We start from the raw sequence: 19,942 nt of genomic DNA, 5'->3' as shown, positions 1-19,942 counted from the left end.
AGAAATTAGCCCATTTTATTTTGCTTGCGTCTATAAAAATCCAGTCGAGTTGTTTCTAGCTTAATGCACATGTCCACGACAAATTCCTGGAGCAGTCTTCTAGCAAGAAGAAGAATAGATTGGCTTCCACATCTTATTTGTAACTTGTAGGCATAGTATTCTTGACATGAAACTTTTTTCATGTATTCTTCAGTAACATCTGTATGGTTATTATGATACTTAGTTAATATACTATGATTGAGCAAAATAGAAATACAATATATTTTAGAATTGGTGAAATACCTGGTTCTTCATTAGCATGAACATCATCAGGAGACATAGATGTTGAAAATTTTGGGGATGAATTATCATGTCTGGTTGAAGCATCGAGATCAATCTTATGGCCCGTCGTGCCATAGATTGATACGCGGATTCTAAGGAGCAACATTGGATGGATTTTTTTTTGAAAGCAGTCATAGTCTAAGGAATTGGCCAATAAAATGAGGGCAGAACTTCTACTAAGGAGTTGTTGACAGTGTATTGGCTGGGTGAAGGCGGTCACTTCGGATCGCCTTATCCGAAGTGGTGTCTCATGGCCGTGGTTCTTTCTGCCACCTCGGCTTGGCCTCTGCGACATCTTATGGGCCTCGGCCTTTATGACCCAGATGGCCGTCTTATCTCGGTCGCACGTGGGTAATGTCTGCTGGCCTGACATATCATTAAGAGCCACCACTTTAATTGAGGCCACAAGGACCCTTTATTGGGAATATGCAGGACCACCTGACAAAGTGTCTGAACCACTGCCCCCTGTCAGGAACAGAGGCCGCAGGTGCAGAGCAGAGCCGTAATCCTTAGGAAGCGGGACCTAGTGGTTTAAACCCACTGTCCTCTCCTCCAACTCTCGCCTATAAATATCCTTACCCACACAGCAAGTAAGACTACTGTTGCATTCCTATTGTTCATTACTCTTTATTCTCTCTCTATACTGACTTGACCGTCGGAATGATCCCAGGGAACAAAGCCTCGCCTCTCACTTCGGAAAAGCCCTCCTGTCTCTAAATTTCACTTCACCAAGAGGGAGAGCTGGATTAGGTCAGCTCGGCTATCTAACCAGAAATTAGCTCCTCATGGGGAAACAAGAGCAAGTGAAGTAGGACAGCATGTTATTCTCCCAGCATCTTTCATAGGAGGACCAAGAGATATGCGCCGGAGATACCTTGACTCCATGGCATTAGTTCAAAGATTTGGCAAACCTATCTCTCATGTCACAACGCTGGAGATCGATCCCATTTGCAAAGAAGCAAAAGGTTTGTAAAAATGGTAAGTCAAAACTATTTATACAATAATACATAACCTAATAAGTTTAAGCTTCTCATACTATTTTTCCCATAGGTTGAAAAGCTCACCAGAAGCAAAAAACTTGGAATACCTATCAATGAAAAAACAAATTCAACAAACCACAGAAGTTGCCCTCCATGACATCATACAGAAAAGAGAAACACTAGAGGAGGTAAAAAAATATTTCATCATGAATTCAGATCTAATACATAAATACCTAAACCTATGCACTTGTAGAATATGAATTATTATTTCAAAGCAACTGTGGATTCAATTGAAAATAAATCAAGACCATGGCATGATGCATGTTAGCAATGTACAAGATCAGTCCTTAAAACACAAGATGGTGTAGAATGCCTCAATTGCACAAATGTCACATCAATTCCCAAGTAATATTTTCTATGACACAAAAAAATCAATTAAATGACAAAATTATTTTCCATCAACATGAAGACAAAGAAGAAAGCCAAAATTTCAACAAAAAGAAAAACAAACACTGTAGAGGATGATGAAGATGAAGTATCAATCATAGAAGATGACACAAAATTATCTCAATATCTCAAAAACTCAACTGTCAAAAAAAAATGCAACCAATGACAACAATCTCAAGAAGAAGATAAAAATGGATAATCGTTAGATACATTTTCATATCATTATGTATTTAATTACTAGTTTCATATTGGTGATTGTTTTCAGCATGTTTCAAGACATTTCCTTAATTAAGAAAAAATTGATAGCAGTTTGTAGTTCAATTTTATTTATGTCCATATACAACAAAACATTCCAAATTTATAGAGAAAAGGCAAATATGAAGACCGCAAAATTACAAGTGCAACACACATGCACCTATCTAGTCATTAAAAATGGCTTTACCAAATGTTCAACGGTTCAAACCTTTCTCAATGAAATCTATTTTGAATACACAAAATTGATGCAAAAGAAAGAAAGAAAAAAAAAAAGGAAACCAATGGAACACACAAAGTTGACTAATGGTTCGGATCTTAACATATTCAGACGTGTGTGATAACAAAAATAAAGTATTTTAATTAATTAAGTGATATTAAATTTTCTAAATAAAACTTATTCCAAGTTATCACATAATGTGATATACACTCAAATGGATTAGACTTAATACTTAACGATTTAGTAACTTAACATATTCATATTTTAGCGTAAGTAACTTAACGATTCAGTTTTCATACTTCAATTTATCAAACATGCCCTAAGTTCTATGCCTTTAGCAACCTATTTATCCATTGACGGTTAGCCGCTGGTTCGAATATATGCCAGCCCATGCCTGATTTAGCATAATATCAAGGTCTATAATATTGTATTGGAAAAGCCGACTTCTTGGATCGAGACCTAAAACTTTACGCCGTTCAACTTTAATTATGATCATTTGTCGTGCATAAGACTCTTCGTTTTCTTAAATATTTTCTCATTTTGTTGTATTGAAACATAAACAACAGTAAGTTGCACCCTACTATTGTAATTGCTGGGGAATGGGGAGGGCTCAATTTGGCCACGTAAAATTTGGAAGGAAAGAACCCATCTCTAGGCCAGTGAACTATTGCATCCTGTAAGTATTAACCTTTTACGAAGACTACTAAGACCGAAGTAAATGCTATAGAATTGTTACTTTCAGGACAAATTTACCATACATTTCCAAACGCTCGATTTTAACCCTATACTAGTTTTGGTATCAATTCCATAAACTCTATTGGCAAGGCAGAGTTTATTTTTCTCTGCATCATATCATCTTCTGCTAATGCCTGGTAGTGCTATGTAAGGGGGTAGGGGAATGAGCCAGTGCAGCCTGTATTTAATAGGAGGCAAGATATTTGCAAAAACCAAAAACATCATCCAAGTTCAACATATTTGATGGATCTAAAGATTTAACAAGAAAAGAAATGGAAAAGAGATTCATATGGCCTACATATATGATCAGCATGCCAACCTGGAAATAAAGAGCATTGTTGGCCTGCATTGAGGTCAACATGTAGACATTCTCTTGCTAGTTTGTGAATGGATATCAGAATCTTTTCAATTTCTCGATTGGGATACAGAAGTCTTTGTCTAGCATGTCTCTCAGTTCTATCTCTTTAGGCTTTGAAGACATTAGGTGAGCAATCAAGTCAGCAGGATGCTTTCCTTTGATTACTTCCATTGTTAGCACCCCAAAGCTATAAACGTCACACTTTTCGTTAACTTTCATTGTGTAGGCAAATTCTGCAAGAGAAAGTAGGAAAATAATTTTTCATGATATGTGATCAGACTTGAATTTACTAGTTAACCGGTTAATGAAAGGAAAAAAAAAGCTTTATTAGCTGGTGCAACATATCCATATGTGCCTACAAGAGAACTCCAATTAGAAGTCTTTTTGCAGACACTTGGAAGTGCCAAAATCTGAAACGTGAGCCTCGTATTCTGGATCAAGCAAAATGTTGTTGCTTGTTATGTCCCGATGCACAATTGCTGGTGAACAATCATGATGCATGTAAGATAAAGCATGAGCGACTCCTTGGATGATTTTCAACCTCTTTTGCCAGTCTAGTTTCTTAGCTCCTTCTTCCATGCTCAAGATTTTGGCCAAGCTTCCTCTTTCAAAGTATTCATAAACCAAAATCGAATGCTGAGCATTTGAGCAGAAGCCAAAGAGTTTCACAATGTTGCGATGCTTGATTTCTGTCAAGGCCCTGATTTCATTCAAGAAACGTCTATCCTTTGCCACATTAGGCATGTTGTGAAGTCTCTTTACAGCTACTACATCACCTGATGGAAGCTGTGCTCTGTAAACACTTCCATAACCTCCTTTCCCAATAGAAAATATTTCACTGAACTCTTCTGTAGACTTCAAGATTTCTTTATACAATTCTTTGCCATCAAAAGCACATATGGCAAATAATCCGCCCTTCTTCACCTCTATGTCTTCCGCTCTTGAATATTTTTTTATTTGATCATGCAATATAACAATGCCAGAGAATGCACCTAGAAGTATGAAAGATCCCAGTAGAGGTATTACAATTATGAGAACAAGTTCCTTCCTTTTATCCTTGACGTGCTTTCTAATCAAAGGGAAACTTTCACACGCTCGTAACCCTGTAATATTGCCACACAAAGCTTCATTTCCCTTTACTTCTTCTAATGTTAAATTCACAAAGGCTCTACCACTCGGAACATTGCCACACAAAGCTTCATTTTGTCTTGGATCCAGATAATTAGTTAATTTGGTAATCTATTGTCAATTAGAGCATTAAATCCGTAATTGTTTAATTACCTTGATATAGTGACAACTGACATGATTGGCTTTGTATCAGGGAAATACGCGAGCTAATCTAAAATAACTCTGGTAGTGTGTTATTTGGTTAGAATAGGGTCCTCTAAATGTAAGGCGATTGGAGAATTAAATCTTACGGGCGTACCTAGGATTATTTTCCAATTAGGGCAGTGGTTAACGGGCGTACCTTAATCACCGACACAGTAAGGAGGGGTTGACTGTCATCGCTTGTTTGACAGTTATAACCTATTTATTAGTAAATAATTGGAATTAGTTTTACATTGATGATCAATTAGGTGAACCATTGCTGAAGTTATTTCTTGGTTAGATTCTTAATTATCACTCATTTGATTTTAGTAGATTGTTATTTAATTTTTAGTTGCTTCTTAGATTTTCTTTGTTTGTCATTTTCTGCACAAAAACACCCCCTCGTTACTGTGAATTTGAAAAGAAACAGTTACACCCAATCCCTGTGGATTCGACCTTGCTTACCACTATTTACAAAAATTAACTTTAGTTGAGCAGGTTTTTATTATTGCACAGGCCAGACAACCTATCAATTTTTGGCGCCGTTGCCGGGGACTGGTGCCAAATTAATTTATTTCTTTTTGAGTTCATCTTGTTTTTATTTTTTATTTATTTTTCTCTTATTTTTTTATATAGTTTATGGCTGCTAACATTCCGTATTTTGATGATAGACTGGACTTTATTCCTGATTGGGGTTATGAGACACGTGTTTTTCCTAATAATCGATTGGCTGCTGCAAATTGTGAAACTTATTTTGCCTCAGTTTATTCAACCGACACATGCCTCGTATTTCAAGATAACCTAAGTGTTCCAACAGATACTTTTAGAGATTTTTCACCTCGATTTCAAACGTGGTATAACCTTTATTCAAACAGGTATGATCAAGGATGGTGAAAAATTTTCAATTTTAATTATGCAACCGGGCCAATGAATTTTCAACAAGAAGAGTCTCAACAACCATCATCCGTGTCAGGTATGTCTCTTGAAGAAATGATTTAATTACTAGCCGCTAATACATATCGAACTCAGCAGGAGACACAAGCGATGGCGAATCAAGTGCAACTATTGATATCCGGGATGGCAGATCAAATACATTTATTGACATCTAGAATAACGCGATTAGTTTCTAACCTTGAAGAATTACCCTCACAAACCAATATCAACCTTGAAGAAGATGAGAGTGCAATTATCCGGTCAAATGACATGGAACTGCAAGAGTTTCAAGGAAACGGATCTAAAGATGCAGTTGAAAAGGAAGCTGAAGTGCAAGAAATGAGACCCCAGTATCAACTCGTCCAAGTGAATGAATCCAGTGAACAATCTCCAAATGCGGTGACATCTCCTCCAGTCCTTAATCAATGTTCTCTTGACTCTTATTCTTCAATTCATGTTAATAAAATTGACTTTATTATACCAGAAAATTTTGAATTCAATGATAGGAATGAATTAAGGGTAGCGATGGCAAGATATCTTGGACCAATAAATGCACGTGAGGGGGGAGTGAATGGAGAATGGAAATTATTGTTGACTTGTTTGGCGCCATTTACTAGTCCATGGAAGCCCGTAACTCGTGTGCTCAAGGATTATTCTATTTACGAGGATTATCAGGACTATATAAAGGATGAAACATTAAGACGAGCCACAAGATTTTATTCTCCATGAATAAAACATGATAATGTCTAACTAAAGACGTTAAAGAAAGGCGCTCATTGGGAGGTAACCCAATTTCTCTTAGTTATTTGTTCATTTTTTGTTTGTTAGTTTAAATATGTTTTTCCTTGGATTTGACTGATTTATGGTTTCAATTTTCGTTTTTGATGATTCGTAGGTGTCTCTCCGACTTGACGCGCCCGCGCCAAATCGTATGGAGAACTCACGGTCAGAACGGTTCTTACCCTCATGACGTGCCCGTATCAAGTCACCTGGAGAGCTCCTTATTCCTTGCCCTCATGACATGCCCACGTCATGTTCGCGGGAAAAGTAAGTATTCAAAAAGCTCAAGAACGGTTATTGATTTTCTGTTAATCTCTACTTTTGAATTTTAGAAATAAAATTTGCCAATAATAATGAAACAAAAAAACTTTCAAAAAAAAAGAATAAATAAAAATTAATTTAAAAAATTTTTTGTTTCACCGTAGCTTAGATTTTCAAAGTACAAATTTTTAACCAAAGAAAAAAAATTTCTCTTTCTTTTTTTTCTTCTTTTCTTCTTTCTTTCCTTCTTTTCTTTTTTTCTTTCTATCTTTCTTTCCTTTCTTCCTTCTTCCCCGCTGCTTTCCCTTTTCCCCTTTTGCTTTCTTCTTCGCTCGACATCCCTAGCAACCGTCGTGTCTCGCCATCCGCCTCCTTCACACCACCAACGCATCACTCCGCCTTGCGCAGCCATGGACCTCCGTCAGCTCACCTCGATTCGCACGCCGCCCCTCCAGTCCAACCCACCTCGACGACACGCGCTCAAGACCAGGTCACGTGCCACCAGCTTCACTTCGCCAACGCCGCCGCCGTCCAGCCCCGAGCTCCACCTCACGATCGTGCCCACCACTGCAGTAGCTCTAGCTACACTGCTGCCCCTCCTTTTTCCCTCACTCTGCCTCTCAGCCACACGCTGCGCACAGCCGCAGCCAGACAGCCACGCTGCTTTTGAGCTCAGCCCCCTGCCCACGCCGCCACCAACTCGCTCCCACTTCTCTGCAACAGCCCCTGTGCACCACCAGTCACCGCCTTCGCCATACCCACACTCCACCCACGGTCACGTCTCTCTCTCTCCTTCTCTCTATCACCACGGTGGAGGTACCATTACGCCTATTACCTGCCTGTTTTGAATATCCTTTGCTGGGTTTCCTTATTGGCCTCACTAAAGGACTCCTCTGCTGGAATTTAGTGGCGTCAGTTTCTTGGGTTGTCCGTTTGATTTAACTCCTCCCTGTGAGTACACCAGAGGTACTGATTGCGGTGTTGCTTTAAATTTCTTAATCCTATGTGCTTGACTGCGTATTTGACTTTTGAGTTTTAGTACTTGAATTGTTTCTCGAATTCTAAATGGTGGTTGCTGGAATTGCCTGTTGCTTGGCTCTATTGCTAATTTTGGTCGTTTGAATTGGGTAATTGATTGTCCACTTGGTGACATTTGTTGAGTTTCACTTGCTTAAATTGGTTGAATTCACTACTCTGTTGGGGTCCCTGTGGATATCACTTGAGTTCTGTTTTGTTAGTTTCTGTCTTGTGCCCCTTGAAGTTCCGTTAGTTGGGTATTTTTTTGTGCCTGTTTGTTGAATTGGGGGGCTACTGTGCCCCTTCCTTTGCTTTTTGGTGATCAGTTGTGTCAAATTCATTTGCTTGGGGTAATCTGCCCATCAATTTTAATTACTCAAGTCTTTGGAGTAGTTGTTGCACATTTGGACTGCTTTGTTTCTACATCTGACTGAATTGGGACCACAAGTGCTTATCTATTGCATTTGCTACATGTGTTGGAGTATTTGTATAACCTGTGGGTGATTGAATTGTGCATTTTGTTCATTGAGCTGGCTTTTTATTTGTTATTGCTTTGAATTGCCTGCTTCCATTATTTGTTGGCACCTGTAGTCTCTTGTTGTTTGGAGTGATAACTGCCACCCATGGTGAAGCCACGATCCTCCTCTGGTATTGCTTGACTTTTCTAATTTTTGGTTAACTTTTTTAGGTATAGGGAATGATTGTTGGCATTTTTCATGTGAATTGGTCCGGTTATTAACCTTAGTTCTCCATGTTTGAAAATGAGGGTAGTTGATGCAAATTTTCTTTTGGTTTTTGTGTTATATTGAGTTTTTGTGTTATTTGGTTGTTAATAAGAGTGACTGTACTCCTCTAGTTGTTACTACTGAGTAACCAGGGATTTTCACCAAAAGTGTCGATTCTCGCGTCAAGAGATAGTGATTTCTATGAGTACGTGGTCACCTAGCGATAGGAGTTGAGTAACAGGGCTCCTTCATCTGACAAATGTTGGAGTTCGCGTCAAAAGGCTCTAATGGCTAGAGACTAAGTCTTTTGCTATTCTCAAAAGAAGAAAAGAAAGAGAGAAAATAGAAAAGTGTGATAATTTTCCCTATTACCTGACTCGATGTGGATTAATTGTTGGATTCTACTCACTTTTAGTATTTTGCATTTATTTCAGGAAGTAGAACGAAAATATGATAACAAGTGCCGATTTGACAGAAGAGGAATCCAAATAATAGAACTTATCCCAGGGGTATTTTTGGAAAAGGGAAACTTATCCCCATTTTAGTAATTACTGCAAAGGCATGGATGAAGGCAAGGCTTCCTTTTTGCTGGTGGGGGCCGCCGCACAATAGTTAGGCATTAGAGAGGATTGCAATTAGATAGGAATGGAAACGGATGCTTTTGAGTAGGACTCCTCCTGCGCATGGCAGGAGCAACTAAGAGTTGTTTTCTTTAACTTTTTGCTGGGATCTCTTTTTTATATTTTTCTTTCCTACGCATGTCAGAGGAGGGCAGCTTAGCCTTTGACTTTTCTTTTCGTCTTTAGTTGCTCTTCCGTAGGAGTAGACAAGGGATGAGTTAAATCCCTTTGTCTAGTCAAGGAACAACGGAAGTTTTGATTTACCTAAAAATTATGAGATCGATTTAATTTTATCTTTTCTTTTATTTATTGGTATTCGCATATTCTTTAATTTCAGTACTTATGGTTTTTTAATTAATCGGTTGTCTTGGATCCAGATAATTAGTTAATTTGGTAATCTATTATCAATTAGATCATTAAATCCGTAATTGTTTAATTGCCTTGATATAGTGACAACTGACATGATTGGCTTTGTGTCAGGAAAATACGCGGGCTAATCTAAAATAACCCTGGTAGTGTGTTATTTGGTTAGAATAGGGCTCCTCTAAACGTAAGGCAATTGGAGAATTAAATCTTACAGACATACCTAGGATTATTTTCCAATTAGGGCAGTGATTAACGGGCGTACCTTAATCACTGACACAGTAAGGAGAGATTGACTGTCATCGCTTGTTTGACAGTTATAACCTATTTATTAGTAAATAATTGGAATTAGCTTTGCATCGATGATCAATTAGGTGAACCATTGCTGAAGTTATTTCTTGGCTAGATTCTTAATTATCACTCATTTGATTTTAGTAGATTGTTATTTAATTTTTAGTAGCTTCTTAGATTTTCTTTGTTTGTCATCTTCTGCACAAAAACACCCCCCGGTTACTGTAAATTTGAAAAGAAACAGTTATACCCAGTCCCTGTGGATTCGACCTTGCTTACCACTATTTACAAAATTAACTTTAGTTGAGCAGGTTTTTATTATTACACAAGCCTGACAACCTGTCAGCCTCTAGGCAAATTCAGCATTTTTACATTCTACTGATTTAGGGCATCTTCAATTATCAGTTTCAACTCCATGGTATAATATAGATATTACCTCTAATAGTTGTACGCACTTACACAACAAATACGGATTGTGAAATTAATTGTATAAGTTTGATATTTTGTAGGTTTTGGGATATAATTTTCACGTTTAGGAAAAAAAAAATATGTTAGTAAGTAATAATGTGATGCCCCTTGTCCCACGTTGGAAGTGGGAGAGGAAAAGGATTGATATTATATAAGATTTGGTCTCATAAGTTACTAGTTATTTGGAATAACCATTTTGGGACAGTGAATTTCGATACAAAAATTATTTGGGCCAACCATGGGCTTGGATGGTGACAAATAACTTACTAGAAGCTAGGTATATTTATGTTTAGAAGTCCTGAAAGCAGAGCAGTTCAGAATCTTGATAATGGTAAACTTTTTTAAATCTTAGTTTTTTTGTCTTAAATTTTTTCAAATAAAGGAAGGATGGAATTTAAGCAGTATAGGGGTTGAAGAGGAATTTGAATTCAAAATCTCTAATTTCTAAACTTTTCACTAAGCAATCGTCAAAACCAAAAAAAAAATAATAATAATAAGTTAAAAAAAAATTGAGCACCTTGTGGTCAATGCTAGGTCCTGTTCGAAGATTTATTCCTTTGGTTTGTCATCATCTCCCTCTATTGAAATCTAAGTACCCTTGGTTGACAATTTGTTTCCCTGAGCAGCCATCAACGCTTTTATATAGTATTAGATTAGATTAGATTGTCAATGCACCATCAATATCCTTAAATATAATAGCTTAAGTATAGTAATCAAAATACTTTTAGTAATCTGTATGATTATTTTTCATCCTTTAATGTTTTAGTTTTAGGAAGATCACAAATGCTGCGTATAAAGCACGCCATAGGCTAAATTAAGGTAAATTAAGTACATTGCTAAAATGGAGAGCATTGCTAAATTAAGTACTTTAAGATAAAGACTTAGTGTCTGTTTGATAACATAAAAAAGTGCTGAAACTGAATTCATTCAGACATTCAGATATTTTGAGTGTTTGATAAATAAAAATTTTTCTGCTGAACTTATTAAGTGGTGCTGAATTTGTATGTATTTTTTTCAGCACAAGAATTGTAACTGAATGCTTAATTTGATAAGAAACAAGAGATTTACTTCAACTACTTTATCTTATCTACCAAATCTATCATTGTTTGTTAATTACATTCAAAATCCTTATTGAATTAAATAATTTAATATTTTCTATCCAAAATCCTTATCTAATTAAACAACCTGACATTCTCTATCTAATGACTTTCTACTTCTATTTTCTTTCTATTTAATGATTTTTTTTTACAATTTTTCCATGCTCCTCACATTTGTCTACTCCTTATCTTTTTCCATCTTTCTACTCTTTCATAATTTTGTCATTTTTTTACTCCCAATTTTTTTTATTGCTACGTACTCACCGATCTCAAATTCATTTTTTCCAAGGTAAGTGACATTGATTATTTGTTGTTTTGCTTCAACATTTTTCCATTGAAGTAATTAAATTTCTATATAATTTGGTGTGAATTTAAAACTTGTTTATTGCAGCTTCCTTTTGCTTATATTTAGACTTTTCTTATCAAACTCTGATTTAAAAATATATTTGCACCGATATTTGGACTTTTCCATAATATATTTCTTCTTTTATATTACTTTGATTTAAAAATAAATATTGGCATTTTCATACCTAACAATTTTAAGCTAATTAAATCATATGTTCTATTTCCTTTTTGGATTGAAAGATAGAAGGGCAAAATTGTACAATTTAGTTTATTAAGCATTAAGTTATAAATGTTTATCAAACAGTATAAATATGTTCAGCATTAAGATTCAGATATTCATATATCTCTTTTCAGTGCTTAATATTCAGCAAATTAATTATTTCAGTATTCAGAATTCAGAATTCAGAATTCAGAGTTCAGATTCAGTTTTATCAAACGGAGCCTTAAGCAGCAAGATCCATTTGATGTCAGCTGCTTCAATATCCACCTCAAAATAAATTAGCCTTTGTTCTAGATTTGACTTAATGCTAAGTCCCTTCACCATTCTTAGTAATAATTCAATTCTGCCTCAATTTTCTTCTGATCTTCAAGGTAAATGTACGATAAATTTCAAAATATATCCCAAATATATGAATTTCTTGAAACCATCCTTCAATCTCACTAGCTGCTCAACAAAATGTTCCAAAAACACAAATATATTAATGAATTTGGAGTTTATTCGAAGAATTGACGAGAACAACAGGGCTCCTTAGATTTAACAATTTCAAATAACCCCAAGCTAGAATTTTTCATATATTCAAACAAGAAATTGGAAAAATGTGACTAGCTTGCAACGAGTACTACATCTCAAGACAAGGGATCTTTTCAGTCACTCTTTTATTGTATCGAAGACCTACTTGCATCTATGAATAAGCAATACTGAGTGATTTTAGATGTGAAGTTGATTCCATGTGGTAGGACAACTTTGGTTTTCAAAAATAAGGGCAGTCCAATTCACTCAATACAAAAAAAAAAAATTTAAATGATAATATTCAAAGGAACGTCTATCTTACCTAAAAAAACAAACAAACAAAAAAAAAATAAAAAGGAGATTGATATCCTATCCAGTATCCAGAGATTGAACAATAGCCACATTATCTTATAATTCTTAATGATCATTAGCTGAACTATCAACTTTATCAGTCAAGAAAGGCTGTAACTTGTACAAGGACAATAAATTCTTTATTCCGGCGTCCGGAGACTTGAGATGTGGACGCTTCATTAGTCAATAATAAAGTGTGGAATTCGACGAATTCTTAGCTCGTTCAAGATAACAGAGAAGATTCACTCTTGTACAAGCAACAGGAACAGCTACTTAAACTATTGGATAATTTCATAAACCTTGGCTGAAGTTTTGGACAATTTCAGTATCCCTCTTATTTTCAATATTACGCTGACCATTCTTACTTTAACTAATGTAGTAACCAATTCAGCCCATATCAGTAAAAGAAATGGAATAAATTGACAAGAAATGGTGTCATCACATTTTGTTCCACATTTACCCTTATAGACCCTAAAAGAAATATTGTAACATAGGACAAATTTTACTTCGTACCTTCGAACTTGAATCACTTTTCTATTCTCTTACTCTAAACTTTAATTTTGGACGCTTTCCATGTGATTGGTGGCAACAGCACAACAGAGCTCTTCTTAAGTCTCTGATCGTTAGTGTCACATGACCATTGCTAATTATGCTATTGCTTTTGAATGGAAATAGCATAAAAATCTTGGTGAATGAACAAATTGAATAGACCATTTTGCAGAGCCAGTGAAATATTCCGAAGCCGTGAAGCACAGTGATAAGCTACAAATTATAGTAATTTATATTTTGCGCAGCTGGCTAGCTTGGCAGAAATGGGTTCCGAACAGGGGTCCAAGCTCTACAATGGCGCAGAGCTTCCGACGAGAAAGATGTGAGGGATTTCGTCTGCCGATCCTGGAAGCTTGGACTGGTCTCTAGCTCAGCAAAAGAGAAGAGAGAGTGAGCTCCAATTTCTGCAGGTTAGGAGACAGATTTGAATGCCGTAATTAGGAGCTCTGCCTTTTTTTCAGATTGAGTACCTCGCATTCGAGAAATGCGAGGTACCTCGGCTCGCATTTGGCGCATACGAGCTTACTTCGTTGTTTTTACTTTTTCCCAAAACCTTTCTCTTTTTTCCTGAAACACTGACCTCGCATTTGTGAAATGCGAAGTCTTTGAACTCGCGTTTCACAAATGTGAAGACCATAATCCTAGAATTAGTTTCAAAAATTACCCCCTTGTAGAACAACTTTTTTTTTCCATCACAATTTAAGAATTTACTCTGATTTTTGAGCATCGAAACAAGTTCGCGGCTAGAGTTAGAGCCGGTCTTCGGGCCGAACTTTATTGGAAATCCCATTCAAACTCGATTTTTGGTAAGTTTTCAAGACCTATTCCTACCACATTTCGGATGCAACTTTGAGAGACTATAAATAGGACATTCTAGGATATTTTTAGGTTAGAAAGCATTTAGATTACATTAGTTCATCCTTTTTATATCTTCTTTTCTTGAGAGATTACAAAGGAAGTGTTGAAGAATCAAAGAGAAAGTTCAAGATGGAGATTGGAGCAGGGAAAAATTGAGAAGTTTTCTTTACTTTTAACTTCTTATTTTGTCTTTCATTTGAATTCTTGGATTTATCTATGAATATGTTGAACTAATTTATATCTAGACTTAAGATTTTGTGAAGGAGATTTGATTATTTGTTCTAGATAAATTATTCAATTTTTCTTTGATTTATCTATCTTGCCTTTATTACATATTTATGTTTGGCCACTATAGATATGCTTTTAGGGTTTGTATTGAATTGAGAAGCGATATACAACCATATATTAGATAAATAAACTTACTTAACCTAATTATGAATGTGGGTTAGGATTTGTATGGCATAATCGTATCACCTAAAATCTTAAAGGGTTTAATTAAATACCTATGATCTCGAGAGCAATGTGAGATTTCATTAGACACAATTTAGATGTATCGAGAGATAATTAAAATACCTTTACGTGATACGTCTTTGACTTGTTAAGAAAATAATTGGATAATGATTCCAATTATGAATCAAAATTTGAAACTCTTGTCTTTTGCTAATTGTTTTCTCACCTATATCTTATTTGATTTGATTATTGATAAGTGCATAGTTTACGTGTTTTTAGTGTATTTTATTAGTTAGTTTTGGTGTGTTTTAATTAGTTTTATAGTTAATTAACTAAGATTCTAGTGAAAATATGCATTTAGGGGTTTAAGTGTTAAAAATTGCATTTCGATGGATTTTTATGGTGAAAACTTCATGTTTTTGTAGGTTTAATGATTCAATCATCAAATGACATAAATTGAGAAGAGAATTGGATGATTGATGATGGTTTTAAGTGATAAAAAGAGAATATGAAGTGCAAGAGATGAAATGCAATCAAGTTCTAAAGAAAAGGAGTTTCACAGCTTTGACACCTTGTGGTATTTTGGCGATATCTTGGGCGACAATGATCGGATTGAGGTGATTCTTATACCATTTTGAAGACAAGAGAAAGATCTACAATTGGTATGAAGACATTGAAGTCCAGTTCGGTGGTTTTCATAGTCAAAAGGTCGAAATATTGAAGTACATTTTCTATGGTTGAAGCTGAAACAAGTTTCTGACCAATCAAGGGTAATTTCCTCATTTATCAGTCCACGGAGCTCCAAATTAGGTGATTTTTGATGCATTGGAAAGCTAATTCAAAGAGATAAAACTTTAATGTTTTACATAAGAGCTAGTTCAGCCTCTAACATTGAGAAAATATCAGTTGAAGTGGATAAAAAATAGAGCAATCGATCCGAACCCGGATCCAATACGATCCGAGCCCTCGTCTGATCTTCTGGACAAGTGGATCCGAGGCGATAGGATACAGGCTCAGATCCACTGTAGCAGGGCTCGGATCCCAATGAATAGTGAAAATAAAAATGAAGAAAAATGCGATCCGAGGGGCTATTTTGAGCGATCTGAGCTCGGATCGCTACTTTCGGCTCCGTAACTGGCTCTGCAATTTGTGCTCTTTTCACACAAGCATTTTGACCAATTTATCTGCAAGAAATCCGGCTGAAACTGAGCATGCAAGTATGGAGAAGTCAAGAAACATCTTTTGGTGATTCCATGAAGCAATTACATCAACTTTAACAGCTCACCATAAACTAGAATTCCTCTATAAAGAGAAGCCTTGAAGAACATTTTCATAACTTTGGGAGGTTAGAGAAACTCCACAAAAATGTAGTTCTCACTAGTTTTTCTTAGTTCAATTAGTTTAGTAGTTGAGTATAGAGTAGTATAGTTCATCCTACTTGTTTATTAGCTAGGCAAAGATGTAGATGGAGATGAAGAAGGCAAGGGAAGAGCACATGTGACAAGGGTTACTTTTCTTTCCAACTCTTTATCTTTTGTACTTGATTCCAAGTTTAGTTAATATACAAGTTCTAGATTTTATGTTTTTTATGTGTCTTTAAAGTTTATGCCTTGGGTTTGGTTGAACTTTCTATGATTGTTAGTGTTTATTATTTGGTTATTTGATTGCTATTATTTGAGCAAGTTATTTAGCACTTTAACTCTTTAAATCATGATTAATCTGGTACTATTAATTGTGATTATATAAGGTGTTGTTTCTGCAATGAAAATTGAGATTTAACACTAGTTCAAGAAGTGCTAAACATAGGAAGTATACTCACGAAAGTAGAGGTTCACCTATGTGGTTTTGGTGATTAATTTCATGTAATTTCACTGAAGAAATGAACTTGTAACTAATTTCATAACCATGAGAGCAGGTATGGATTAGTTATGAGTATAATTGATTCACTACGAAAGTAGGTTTCATATGCATGAGAAAATTACACCATAACTAGCCTAGATAGCAGTATTCAATGATCCAAGTATAGCACTTGTATGAGTAGTTAGCGATACCACAACCTAAGGAGCTTTCATTTGTTATTTTCTTGCATAAGTTCAGTAGGTTTTACTTGTTATAATTCATTAATAGTCTAAATAATAAAAAAGCTTTAGTAATACCAGTAATTGTTCGCTCTTCCTTGTGGGATCGACCCGATATACCCTAAACTACTAGTTGACTTGTATATTTGCAGTGAACGGGTGTAATTCGGTTTTTTTTTTAAACTTGCACGTATATAAAATACCCATCAATTATTTATTTAATTTCGTAATTAGTGATTAAAAACCCTCTAAATTTAAATTTTATTATTTTTATTAGAGTAATTAAAGTAGGAAAAATTAACTCATTCCTATATGTTTGACCCTGGAGTACTCCAAGTGAATTATTATTTCGATCAACCTTATACAGTTATAGAAATTCATCGACCACATAGCAACTAAAAAAAAATTAACGCACAATAATGTCATGAGCACAGTTCCCATCTTAGTTGTTCAACATTCACGGTGGATTTCAATTAGTGGTAAACAGATAAAGGCATCGAAAATAGTAATCTAATTACTAGATAATTGAATTTGTACTACAGCATATTTCTATTTTCTACTGCAAAAACTTAACTAATTTAAGACAATGTAGTCCAAGCTAATTGAAGATTAATTTCCCTAAAAAATGTTCATGATAAAAACTCGACAAAGAGATAATACAACAACTTACTTTTGGAGGTGATCTTATAAGGTCCTTATTAACAAACTAATTAGCCAGCCTTTTTTTTTTGGGATAGTACATGACAAAATGAGGAGTGAATCAGTCACTTAGCATCTAAAATTTTCCCTCCATATAATTAGTTCAACCTGATTTAAGACTAAAATTTTTACTATAGGAATGTTCGTGATTCAGCAATGAAACACCATATAAACTTATTTTGGGAGATTTGTCCTAGAAGACAAAAAATGAGCAACCAATCAGAGAGTCGTACTTACATATCAAAATCGATACAGTCTACTTAATTCACCAGCTATGTATATTTCATCCATTTTCACATAATAGAAAGAACAATAATGCATGGCATTATCCATCATAAATTGCTCATATAACATCAAGATATCATGGTGTGGACCTCAAATGACTCGTCATGTCCACTGGCTACATTTTAAACATTTCTTATGGCCAGAATGTTCATCTTATCAACTTAACGAGTTTATTCATGGTACCATACCATTCAATTAAAAAAGTTTCCACCTTTTACCTTTTATAGATGTCAAGGAATATAGCTGATAACGCACTTTTGGCAGCAATCTTCCTTCACCCAATTAAAGATTTTCGGAGCTTAAAGTTCAGCTCCGAAAGCTCGTCTCCAAGGCTTACCAACCAACAGAGAAATTACTTTTAGTAAAGTTGTTAAATTTTGGCACCAGGTTTTGATGGTATCTTGGTAAGATTGGAAGATTATATTGTGCTTCTAAAAATCTTGAAAAAAGCTATTTTAGTGAGGGCATTATGGTCAATTTGCCCCTGATGAGATTAACATTAGGTCCGATCAACATCAGAAGGGAGCTCAATGTATTATTGGATATAACAAGGGTGCTAGTGAAATTATGAAAACCCTCAAGGGAGGTTTTTGAAATTAACCCTAAAATATTCATTCCACGCAAGGCATGGTGTTCCCCTCCTAGTTCCTATAAATAGGGCTGCAACTCAATGCACTTATCACTCGATATCAATAATTTAGCACATTATTTACATTTTGAGTGAGGTTGTGATCAAATGGCATCTTCAAAAAATTTGCTCTTTCTTATTGGTGTTCTCTTTGCACTTGTGCTCCATATTTCCTCTGATGCAACAGCTGCAGGTGCCTAGTCCTTTTTTTTTTTTTTTTTTCCTTTCTTCCTTTTTTTTTTTGGCTGCACCTAAATACTTAAATGAATGGAGATTTGGAGACTCATTATTGGGATGTGAATTTTTATGGAAGGCTATTTGTATATTATCAAGCAAGTCATATTAATGTGCTAATATCTTTTTCAGTGTTTAGCAAAAGTAAATTGGGTTGCTTCTATCAATGGTTAGTGGCACATCTAATTTTTCATGCATCCTTATAGTATTGCTGTAAGGATACACGTTCCATAGTGTCGCACCAAAGGTTAAACTAACGTCGAAAACCAAACTAAATGCTTCTAATTATAATTTAAAGCAAAATAATTCATATCCAAGTCGCACCATCTTATATGCCTAGACTGTTTTGTTTAATCCATAGTATTCTTTTCTTTGCATATATCTTGCAAATTTTCAGCCTAGCCAGTCACCTAACGTTCGCAGCTTAAGATAAAGCTCCAAATATTTATGTCTCCTTGTGTCTTGAAACAGATCAGAAGAGCGTGAATACCACTGGTGTCCACGATGCCAGTTCAGGCGAGGTTCATCAGGATAGCATAAGCGAAGATCGTTGCAGACATGGTTGCTGCCACTGGTACCATGGACGCTGCCAAAGATGCTGTCAAACTGCCGAGGAGACCCCTGAAGCCACATCTGGAGATGAGGATACCGTAACCGCAGATCGTTGCAGACATGGTTGCTGCCGCTGGTACCATGGACATTGCCAAAGATGCTGTCCACCTGCTGAGGAGACCCCTGAACATCGTTGCAGACATGGTTGCTGCCGCTGGTACCATGGACATTGCCAAAGATGCTGTCCACCTGCTGAGGAGACCCCTGAACATCGGTGCAGACATGGTTGCTGCCACTGGTACCATGGACATTGCCAAAGATGCTGTCCACCTGCTGAGGAGACTTGCAGACATGGTTGCTGCCACTGGTACCATGGACATTGCCAAAGATGCTGTCAACCTACTGAAGCTACATCCGGAGATGAGGTCAAAAATTAATGCTAAATAAATAAGGGCGTGACACAGGATCCATGACACCTATATTATTACCTTAATATGTTATGTTGTGTTTGCTTTTAATGGTTGATTTCCTATGTGTGTAAAAGACTTATGCGGCTTCTCTTTGAATTGGTGTAGAATCAACAGGGGAAGCATGTAATGAGTACTCAGTTCGAGTGCTCTCTTCTTATGTTGTTGTCGTGTTGAATAAATAAATCTATTTGATCATCTACTACAATTGATGATCTCTATCTCAGTTACATCATAAACTTCTGTACCTTGGACCTGCTAGAATTAGTGTGATTGATACAAGACGTGCAGAATGTTCAATATATGTATATATGTGCTTCTTCATCGTGCCATGCCATTACAATGTGAAAGAATTCAGCATCGACGGAGTGAAACGTACCCAATCCTGCTCCTGAGAAAGGAAACAAAGTCCCTCAAAAATGGATATTTTGGATGCCATCAAGATTTTGAATTGAATGCCATTTGGAGATCTGAATGTTGTTTTTTTTTTTTTTTATACGAATTTTATCTTCGTTCAAGATTTTTTTGGTGGAAATGCTT

General features: G+C 35.8%; 1 protein-coding gene across 1 annotated transcript; it reads left to right on the top strand.

Annotated features, from left to right (window-relative positions):
- Nucleotides 1–18,205: 18,205 nt before the first annotated feature.
- On the top strand, nucleotides 18,206–19,710 carry LOC140004619 (uncharacterized). Its single transcript, XM_072044747.1, has 2 exons — nucleotides 18,206–18,342; nucleotides 18,855–19,710. Exons 1-2 carry the CDS (start codon nucleotides 18,258–18,260, stop codon nucleotides 19,370–19,372), a joined length of 603 nt encoding a protein of 200 aa, XP_071900848.1. The 5' UTR covers nucleotides 18,206–18,257; the 3' UTR covers nucleotides 19,373–19,710.
- Nucleotides 19,711–19,942: the final 232 nt, after the last annotated feature.

The sequence above is a fragment of the Coffea arabica genome, chromosome 3e (assembly GCF_036785885.1).
Source record: "Coffea arabica cultivar ET-39 chromosome 3e, Coffea Arabica ET-39 HiFi, whole genome shotgun sequence".
Taxonomy (NCBI): domain Eukaryota; kingdom Viridiplantae; phylum Streptophyta; class Magnoliopsida; order Gentianales; family Rubiaceae; genus Coffea; species Coffea arabica.
This window is presented reverse-complemented; position numbering and strand designations above follow the sequence as displayed.